Source organism: Crocodylus porosus, unplaced genomic scaffold, assembly GCF_001723895.1.
Source record: "Crocodylus porosus isolate Cpor-Errol unplaced genomic scaffold, CroPor_comp1, whole genome shotgun sequence".
In the NCBI taxonomy this organism is placed as follows: Eukaryota; Metazoa; Chordata; order Crocodylia; family Crocodylidae; genus Crocodylus; species Crocodylus porosus.
In genome coordinates, this window is record NW_017728947.1 from 75,691,839 (window position 1) to 75,701,763 (window position 9,925).

Below are 9,925 nucleotides of genomic sequence, written 5' to 3' on the forward strand. Positions count from 1 at the left end.
GCCTATTTAGGGCAAAATCATTTTTCCCTCTCACACCCCATCTCACATTCATTGCAGAGGGGGAATTTCCCCAATGAGAAGCTACTCAAGGCCCAGGACATGACACAGCACGTGGGATCCGCTCCTAAGAGGGCAGCCACCTCTCTTCCACCGGCTGCCCAGACCCAGCTGTCTGCTCCCGTGATCCAGGTTCATTTAATCTGTATCTGCCACTCGGATGCCTGTTGGGATGGAGCCTTGTGGGCCTCAGTGGTCAGGGCAGCCTAGAGTGCATGCTGCGTCTCTGCCCGAGGCCAGCCCATTCCATGCCTCAAACCTGCCAGCACTCACCGCTTCCCTCACAAGGACAGACTCCACACCTTCCAACAGGACTAAGTGGGAATCCCTGCTTTGTCCCCTTTGTTCCACCCCGGAGCAGCCTGGGAGGTGCTCCCAGCTCCAGGGCAAGTACAATGGGAACAGTGCCTCCCAGCTGCAGCCACCCACAACTACCTGCTGCCAGCATCATGCTGGGTGGCCCCTTCCAGACACCTGGCAAGAGCTCTGTAGAAACAGGCTGCCAAAACCATGGGGTAAAGGTGCTGGCTCAAGCCCAGCGTGACCTTGGCAAGGTGCTTATCTGGGAAGCAGGAGCAGCAATTTCTCACCTGCTACTTCAGCACTGCAGGAGGCTGCAGCAACGCACCCTGGGCAACCGGAGGAGGGTGCCCACATGAAGGACTGGGGTGTGGAGATGGGGCTGCAGCTCGTGCCCCTCCGAGGGACAGGAATGGCCAATGCCAAGGCCCCACTTGCCTTCCCTGGGAAGCCACCAGCTGGGCTTTCTCAGGCCGTTTGCCCTGGAGATTTTTCTTCCCACTGCTGCTCCCACCCCGGCCCAGCTGAAACAACAACTCGGGCGGGGGGGCGGGGGGTGCTGAGCGCAAATGCTTTGTTATTGCAGCCGGAGCCTGGGACTCCAAGCCGGCAGACGCAGGCGGCCAGGCTGGAAGCGGCTCCACGCGGCATCGCCTCCACGGCCCCGAGGGAGCCAGGGACAAATCGGGCTGCCCCGAGGGCACGGGCAGAGCCCGGCCAGCCCGCAGCGCGGAATGTCTCCCCCGGACGCTGCAGCCAGGAGCCGTGGGATCGCGGCTGGTTCCCGGGAAACCGCACAGAGGCCCTGAGAACTGGCGCGGCAGGAGCCGGAGCCCGAGCGCTGCCCCCGCGAGCCCCGCACGGGGACTCCGGCGGATCCCGCTGGCGGCGGCTGAACCCGCAGCGCCGAGCACAGGCCACTCCCAGCGCCACCGCGGGAGGACACGTGGGGGGCGGGGCTGAGCCAGAGTTCGAAACGTGACACATCATCGAACCCGCTCATGTGTCTTGCGCCGCGGTGAGAGAGGGTTTCCGGATTGGCTGACCGGGGCTTCCTTAGCCAATGGGAGGGCGGGGTTTGGCGGAAGCGGAAGCAGTCTGTTCTCGGCAGGGTCCGGGTAGGGGTAGCAGCTGTGGTCTCGTAGTTCCGCCGTCCCAGTTGCCAAGATGCCGGGCGGGGCCGAGAAGCAGTCGGAGCTGTCGGAGGAGATCGAGGCCTTCGTGGTGCGGCTGAAGCGGGGTGGGCAGCGGCCGCGCTCCGAAGAGACGGCGCGGCAGACGCTGGGGCTGCTGCGCAAGATCATCGCCCGCGGCCGCTGGGGCAAAGCCGGTGAGAGGCCCAGGCCCCTTCCCCCCCACTTCGGGCCGGGACCCGGGACCCTGCCCCCTTCCCCCGCAGCCAAGGCAGGGCCGGGCGGCACCGCTCCACGGGCCGGATCCGGCCCCGGCACTGCCTGTCTCGCCCGCGAGGCAGACATGTGGTAGTTGGCCAGAGGCAGTGTGAGGTATCTTGCTCAGCTGCACGTCTGCAGGGTCCGGGAGCCCGACAGGCTGGTGCACCCTGCTCATTTTGGCTCCGTTGCTGTCTGGGGCCAAGGGCTTTGTTTTATTTCCTCAGCATTTGCCCCATCGCTTTGCTGGAGATCCTGGCACGGGCTGGGCCTGGTGGCTGTAGAGCTGCTTGAAGGGTTGCTGAGCTGGAGGTTTGTGTTGGGGCCAGCAGCTATGGAGCTGTATGAAGCTGCAGCCAGGTGACCGCGTAGCTGTGCCCTCATTTCAGGTGAGCTGATGGGCCTCATTCGGAAGGAAGGCCAGAGGATGACGGTAGCCCAGCCATCGGAGACCACGGTGGGCAACATGGTGCGACGAGTGCTGAAGATCATTAGGGAGGAGTATGGCAGGTGAAGTCCTTGCACCCCCATCGCCTGTGCATCTTCCCCTCAGTCAACTTGGGAGAGGAGCTGATAGTGTCCTGTGGACCCAAGGGGCACCATCCTCTTTTCCTTCTGCTCTTGCAGGACTCATTCAAGTGTCCAAACAAGATGCACATCTCTGCCCTCCCTCCCCACAAAATCTTTTCCTTTTAAGGGTGAACCTACCAAGTTCCTCTTGTGAGACCACTGGTAACACTAGCAAGCCCTGTGGTTCCCCAGTTACTGACTGCATGTCCTCTCAAAGCTCTGTTCAGTGTAGATGTTGCTGCCATGCAAACTCCTGAATGCTGTGATCTGACACTTCTCTCCCCACTTAGTAAAATGCAAGGGAGTTTTCTGGGTGATGCAGCAGCCTTGCGCAAGGCCTTTCCCTGTGTTTGCTGCAGCTCTTGGAACTGGCTCACTGAGCTTTTAGAGGGTATGGCTTATTGGCAAAGCCTCGGGTGACCCTGCAGTTGGGGAGCTGTGAGAGAGTGGGCGCAGCTCCCTTCTTCAGTGCTCCCAGTAATCAGGCTTGTTGGTTCTTGGTCCTATGGGGCAGCGTGGTTCAAACCAGCTCCTCCTGTAAGTTTTTTTTTTTTTTTTTTTTTTGGTCAGGTTAGTTGGTTTGTCCTGCTCCCGTCCTAGTCTTATGGCCACTTTGTCTCTGCAGGCTCCGTGGGCGCAGTGAGGAGAGTGACCAGCAAGAATCCTTGCACAAGCTTCTGACCTCTGGGGGACTCAGTGAGGACTTCAGCACCCCCTTTGCCCCACTCAGGGCTAACGTGATTGAAGCTATCAATGAGCTGCTGATAGAGCTGGGTATGCAATGCAGAAAGACTTTCTCATTCCAGGTTGGGACTGGAGTGGCTTGCTCATGGGATGATGGGGAAGGGAAGGAGAAGCAGGGAGACCCAGTTCCCAGCTTGCATGGGCATGGTGGGGAGCTGTGAGGCTCAGTCTTGCAGGCGAGGTGCATCCTAGAATCTGCGCACATCTAGTCCTGAGGAAAGAATGGAACAGTGAGGGACCCACAAGGTGTTGACAGGTGAGATTGTGCCCATGGGAAGATCTGAGCAAACCCCTGTCTGCAGGAATATAAAATCTTCCCTGCATGCAGTGCCTGAGGTTGAGTTCTGCTGTGCTCAGGACAGCCTGGCCCCACAGAGACTGAATGAACTATGCTCCTTCCCTTGCTATTGCACTGTAGGGATGGTCCCTGCAGCCAAGCATGTAGCTCTGGAGTCAGCCAAGAGGAGTTGCTGGAGTGGACTACCTCCAAAGCACCCGCTTCCTAGGAGCCTCTCAGACTCTGCTCTGCCCATCAGGTTGTCTTTATTCACAGCTCATCACTGCTGGGGGCCAGCAACACTGCCTGGTCTTCCCTCTTAGTGCTGGCAGGCTGTGATGGCCTCACAAATGCTGTGCTGTCAGACCAGGAGGCAGCTTGTGGACTGCGCAGCCATCTAGGCTAGAACTGATGCCAGAGCTAATGCTGTCCTTTTCACTCCCCTAATTATGAGACTTTTCAACACATCCCATTTCCCTGAGCAGGCAGAGGGCCTGTGAAAGTCAGGGTGCTTTGTCTCCATTTTGCTTCAAGGGCATGTAACCAGTATCTGCTTGGGTCCTAGATGAAGGCCATGGGAAGTTGAGCAGTTCTTGCTGCACAAATGCCAGTGTTGCTGTCTGAACTAAGGGCGATGTGGAGCCTGGCCTGGGGATAGCACAATTGCCAAATTAGGTAACCAGGAGCCCCTTTTGGGGCAAGAGACACTGTTCCCTCTCCTCAAGGGATGGTAGATGAAATGATGGTGTGCTGTCAGACCCAAACTCTAAAATGTGCGGGGGTTTTTACTCCCGTAGCGATGATTTGGGGCATACTTCAGTGGCTGTGGGCTTGTGTTTTTTCCTGTTGGCATTGGTCTGGTGCTGGTTTCAGCATGGCAGTTGATGATCCTGACATTCCTCTTCCTGCTGGCTTCCTTCCTTTGCAGAGGGCACAACGGAGAACATCGCAATGCAGGCACTGGAGCACATCCACTCCAATGAGGTGATCATGACCATTGGCTACTCTCACACCGTGGAAGCCTTCTTGAAAGAGGCAGCGCGCAAGCGGAAATTCCAAGTGATTGTGGCAGAGTGTGCACCCTTCTGCCAGGTAAGGCCCTGGTTGTTAGTCCCCTCGGCTCAGCTGCACTGGGTAGTGTTTCCACAGAGCTTTGCCTCCAGAACAACAGGGGCAGGGATAACATGGACTGCTGCTAACTGGGAGGGAATAGCCAGGCTACCGCAGGGAACGGTGTAGGAAAACTGACTGGCAAAGAGCCTGTGGCAGGCTCCTTGCTCCTCCACAGGTTACCAGATCACAGGACAGTGTGTGTGCTGTATTGTTTTTGGCTTGTTTTCTGGTTCCCAGAATGTAGCTCCTGACTTCAGGTAAGTGTCTGTGGCACTCAGCTCAAATCAAGAGAATCCCTCCCTTGACTGACCAGAATCTCCCTCTAACACAGGGTCATAAAATGGCCATCCGTCTGGCTGAAGAGAACATTGAAACCACCGTCATGAGTGATGCATCCATCTTCGCTGTTATGTCTCGAGTCAATAAGGTTGGTTTGAGAGAGGACACTAGGGGATTGCTGATGTTCAGACCTTGTTAGGTCCCTTTTGGAGGCAGTGGTGAGGGATGGATGGGCTTTTGTCAAAAGCCCAGATAACCTGGGAAGCAGGAACTAGAGAACTACTTCTGTCCCAGAAGGGTTTTAATGTTTCCACATTGTAGGAATAGTTCTAGTTCCCACACAGGGCTGGGAGAGCAGAGACCAGCCAGCATGATGACTGACCACATAGTGACAGTTCCACTGGTAGCCTTTTATACATATTCTATCCCCAGCTGCCCCTCTTCCAAGGAGGAGGCGTTACAAAACCCAGTGACACTGAGTGGAAACAGACACTTGAAAACAGGTGCTTGTATCTGGGGGAGTTGCAAGGAGTTATAACTTTTTTTTGAGCTTCTAATGAAAACAAAACTGCCTGACTCTAGAATGGCTAGGGACAGGGGTAGGACTCCCTTGCCTAGATCACAAGTCATGCAGAAGGCTGTATGGACAAGGTGTGGTATGAAAATATGACTGCTGGGCATCCTGACTACAATTTTATATTCCTCAGTCTTGCACAGTTGAAAATACAACACCATGGTCTTGTGACAGGTTCATGTCAGAATCCTGAACTCTACCGGTTCTCCTTAGGAGATCCAAGAATTTACACTGGGGGCCAATATCATTATCCCCATTTTACAGAAGGGGAAAGTGAAGCATAGAATGGTGAAGTGACTTGCTGAAGGACAAGCACTAGGCTAGAATCAGAGACAGGACTAATACACAGACTTTCCGAGTTCCAGGTTGGTGCTCTCGCCACTAGGGCAAACAAGTGCTCTAACTTCCAACTGGCCTTAAGTTGTGAAGTCTTGGTCTAGCCAGAGGGAAAAATCTCTATGTAGAGTCAGACAGACTGGATTGAGCATCCTACTACCTCTGGCACTCCAGCCTCTTCTCCTGTCTCTTCTTAAAGGGTGGTAGGAACCTGAAGGTCTTCACTCCTGGTAGTCTGAAGCAGCAGCTGTGGATATGAAGTTCCTGTTCTAAGTCGCTCCTAATGCTTATTTATATTTGGCAGGTGATCATTGGTACAAAGACTATCTTGGCTAATGGTGCACTGATTGCCGTCAGTGGGACTCACACCCTGGCACTTGCAGCGAAACACCACTCCACTCCCCTCATTGTCTGTGCCCCCATGTTCAAGCTTTCACCACAGGTAGGGGCAGCATCTGCTCCCTCTAAAGTTGTTGTAATGTCAGAGACAGAATCGGGGAATTCGAATAGTTATGAAAGCAAGGGATGGTTAGCACCAACTGGTCCAGGTTCAAATGGGGCAACCAGCCCTGATGATGTACCTCCATCCTAGCCCAATGAAACCCTCAGGTCTTTCCACTATTCTAATCTTCCTTCCTCCAGCACAAACTGCCAAACATGCTGAATTGTTGGGGTGGGGACTTAGGATGTTGACCACCATCTACCAGAGACCAAGACTGTCAACATTACTATATTTAATCCTGTAGGGATTTGAAACACATCTTTGGAGATGAAAGGTCATTGCCAGTATCCACCAGGGAAGCGGAAAGAAGCAGTATTAGGACTTTCCTGCTCTGCTTCCTTCAATATAGTCAAATAGGCCTAGTCTTCTGTCATCATCAGAGAGTAGATTACAGCAACAGTGGCCCTCTTCAAATCTGGACTTTCTTGTAGAGCAGGGATAGGGAATGTCCAGCCTTTGGGATCCGGTTGGCTGGGGACTCCATTTCCCAGCCACCCCTGCCCACACAGCTTGTGCTGGTCTCCACGGAGACCTCAGCCACACCTGCAGCACGTGTGGCAGAGCAGCCAGGAATGTGGGACGGGGGCAGCTTGCTTCAGAGCCGCAATCTGTAGCCTGCACGTTCTGTACAGGGGCACGCGTGCAGGGGACTGTGGCTCTGCCCCGGCTCATTGTAGCAGTGACAACCTGTCTGAAGCTGGGGCAGAGCTACAATCCCCTGCATGTGTGCCCCTGCCTGGAGCATGCAAGCTACAGATCATGGTTCCAAAGCAAGCTGCCCCAGTCCTATGTTCCCAGCAGCTCTGGAGCCACCCCATGATGTTCTGCCATGAGTGCTGCTGGTGTGGCTGAGGTCTCCATGGAGTCTGGCACAAACCACGTGAGCAGAGGTGGCTGGTAAATGGAGTCCCTGGTGGCCCGAAGGTTCCCCATCCCTGTTGTAGAGTGTCCAGAACATAGGTAAGTGTAAAGGAGCTAAGAAAATACAGCTTGCCTAAAACTCTTGCTCTGGTTTTACTTGCAGCAGCTGTGTGTAGTACTGTTGCAGGCAGCAGGGGATGGCTTTACAAGATAAAGCAATGATCATCATTCAGGGGGTTATGGCACCCTGGGATGCTTTAAGATCCTATCAAGGGTGCCACACAGAGTTAGCACTGTTAATGCACATACATGATTCCATTCTGACCTGTTGGGGTTTTTCTAAGTTCTTTGCTACAGAAGAATTGCTCTAGTATTTTTCTGTAGTCAAAAACAGAGTGAAAATTAAGAGCCGGCATTTCCCAAGGGGTGCCTCATCTGCTGAGGAGTGCTTTGAGTCTAAGAAAGTTGAGAACCACTGAGACCAAGGCTGTAAAGTATGGATGAAGGAGAAAGCTGTTTCCTTTCCTTAGACCCGTTCAGCCCTTGTGCTGAGCCTTCATGTAGAATAAGGAGGTGGGTGATCTGTATTCTTTTAAGTATTTCTCTCTCTCTCCCAGTTCCCTAATGAAGAGGATTCATTCCACAAGTTTGTCTCTCCACAGGAAGCACTTCCTTTCACAGAAGGTACTGGTCCCATGTCCCCTGCCACACCACCTTGCATGGTTTTTTGTTTGGAGTGTAGTCATATTGGCCCCAGAATGCAGCCTTTGAATGTTCTTCCCAGCAGCAAAGTGAGATAGGACCATGGTCAGAGTCAATGTGGACCTTAACAGGATAAATATCCTGCCTTTGGTTACAGGATAATCCTCTATAAATACTGAGAGAGCCAGAGGAAATTTTTTCACGCTACCTTGGCTGTTGTGCTCCTGCCTTGAAGGACTTTACCATTTACATGTAGTAATGAAACACTTGAGGTGTGAGTGGTGACTCCAGATGGAAGATGGCCTACCACTACCACATTGGCAGAGAAAACATGCTAGCTGCTTGTTCTGCTCTTGCTAGTGTGGCTTTTAGAGTGTAGACTCTGGGTCACTCACTACAGCTGGCTGAGAAATAACTTGATTTTTCTGTCACTGGCCTTCCCACGCAAGATCAATCTTCAGAAGGAGCTCCAATGCTTATTGTGTAGCGACGGTCTTCCAAAGCCATGCTTCTGTGGCAGAACCCTGCAAGTAGCAGCATGGGATCACTTAGATTTAAGGCTTTTGTTTCAACTTATTGCAGTTCCTTAGTCTGGGGAGCTGGGGGGTGTCCTGGTTGTTACCAGCAACTGTCACAGCTGGGCCAAATACTGTCATTTACCCAAGACTGCTGTATACCTGCTACTGCAATTAATTTGGCAAGGCAAGCTGGCAAAACAAGATGTGAAATATTGGTGCTGGTGGCAGTAGGGCCTTGTCAGTTTGGTTTCAGAGGGCGAGGGGGGAGGCCAAGCTGCCACATTCATCTCTAATACAGTGGCTGTTTTTGTTTTTAGGAGAGATCCTGACAAAGATCAATGTTCACTGCCCTGTGTTTGACTATGTCCCACCTGAGCTCATCACTCTCTTCATTTCCAACATTGGGGGTAATGCACCCTCCTATATCTATCGCCTCATGAGTGAGCTTTATCATCCTGATGACCATGAACTCTGAGCTCCAGTGACTCAAAACACCTCACTATGCAGACTCTTCCTGCCTTGATCTTTGTGAAGATACAGTGGTTTAATAAGCCCTTTGTGGCAGAAATTAACTTAGTCTTCAACAGAAAGTGCCTGCCTGGTGTAACGTTTCCTCTCCCAGCCAAAAAGTACCAGTGAGCAAAGCTCTTGCACCGGATTTGCTCCCAGTGTTCTGTTACATGTCATGTGGAGCAGTCTTTAACCTGATTTCTGGCAACAGCTAGTTCTTTCCTGCATGTTCCATCCCCACAAAAGGTCCAGTTCAGTGCTGCCCAAGGTGTGCTTGGAATTTTTTGGTGCAGCTAATCTGCCTTGCTTTGATCTGCTATAATAAAGGTGGCTTAAACCAACAGCCAAGAGACAAGTGTATCTTCCATGCAAGAATAAGTTGATTCTTTAAGTTGCAGTAGGCTGATCATCACTACCAAAAATGAGAATTTGCTAGTAGCAGCCTGATATTCCTTCTATTACAACTTGGGAGACTAAAGGTCTGTCTGACTTGTTATCTTTCTGGACTGATTAGTTTTGCTGTGGAGCTAATCAGTTGTCTGCAGCACAGTGCAAAGGTGGCTACCCTGCTTCCACTTTGGGAAATAGTGTGCCTAGAGAAGAGTCATGGATTTTGGCATAGTGCCATCTGACACAGTAAGTTAGCTGGAGATATGTCCTGGGAGTAGCTGCCTCTGGCACCATGACAGCAATTCTAATTGAAGCTGGCTGGGAATTTCAAACTACTTTGGTTGGAAAATGTGGATTTGTTGAAATAAACATTACATGGGAATGACCGTGTTAGTTCTAACAAGGGTGTAAGTTGTAGCCGTGCTGGTCTAAGGGCACAGGCAGACAAGGTTCTTTGCGTGAATCTGATATCTTTTTATTAGACCAACTTAAATAGCTGGAAAACAATTATTAAGCAAGCTTTCGGGTTCAAAAACCCTTTTTCAGGCTAAGGAAGTTTCAGCAGTTGGTGTGTGCTCTTGCTGGATGGCATTTCTGCTTAACACCAAACAGACCCCTTCCCACATCGCAGCAACTTCATGGCTAATGCATTCACATTCACTGTCAAAGAACAAGGTTTAAGTCCCTGCTCTACCTATTTCAGACCAAGGTCTCAAACCTCAGTTCCCACATCTGTGCACTGCCAGGATACTTAAAAGCATCTGTTTTCTCCTATTGCAGCTTTGCACTGCATTAGGAGAA

At 52.2% G+C, this 9,925-nt stretch overlaps 1 protein-coding gene across 2 annotated transcripts; it reads left to right on the forward strand.

Moving 5' to 3' along the window:
• Nucleotides 1–1,475: 1,475 nt before the first annotated feature.
• On the forward strand, nucleotides 1,476–8,974 carry EIF2B2 (eukaryotic translation initiation factor 2B subunit beta). 2 transcript variants are annotated; one of them, XM_019551807.1, is made up of 8 exons: nucleotides 1,480–1,687; nucleotides 2,138–2,258; nucleotides 2,944–3,092; nucleotides 4,268–4,431; nucleotides 4,784–4,879; nucleotides 5,946–6,083; nucleotides 7,622–7,688; nucleotides 8,542–8,974. In XM_019551807.1, exons 1-8 carry the CDS (start codon nucleotides 1,525–1,527, stop codon nucleotides 8,697–8,699), a joined length of 1,056 nt encoding a protein of 351 aa, XP_019407352.1. In that variant the 5' UTR covers nucleotides 1,480–1,524; the 3' UTR covers nucleotides 8,700–8,974. The 2 variants fall into 2 exon arrangements, with proteins under 2 accessions (XP_019407353.1, XP_019407352.1); XM_019551808.1 differs by lacking the exon at nucleotides 5,946–6,083 and having other exon boundaries at nucleotides 1,476–1,687.
• Nucleotides 8,975–9,925: the final 951 nt, after the last annotated feature.

Coding starts and splice junctions, on each gene's coding strand:
- EIF2B2 (XM_019551807.1), top strand. CDS start 1,525: ATGCCGGGCGGGGCCGAGAAGCAGTCGGAGCTGTCGGAGGAGATCGAG. Junction 3,093..4,267: donor TGAGCTGCTGATAGAGCTGG/GTATGCAATGCA, acceptor CTTCCTTTGCAG/AGGGCACAACGGAGAACATC. Junction 4,432..4,783: donor AGTGTGCACCCTTCTGCCAG/GTAAGGCCCTGG, acceptor CCTCTAACACAG/GGTCATAAAATGGCCATCCG.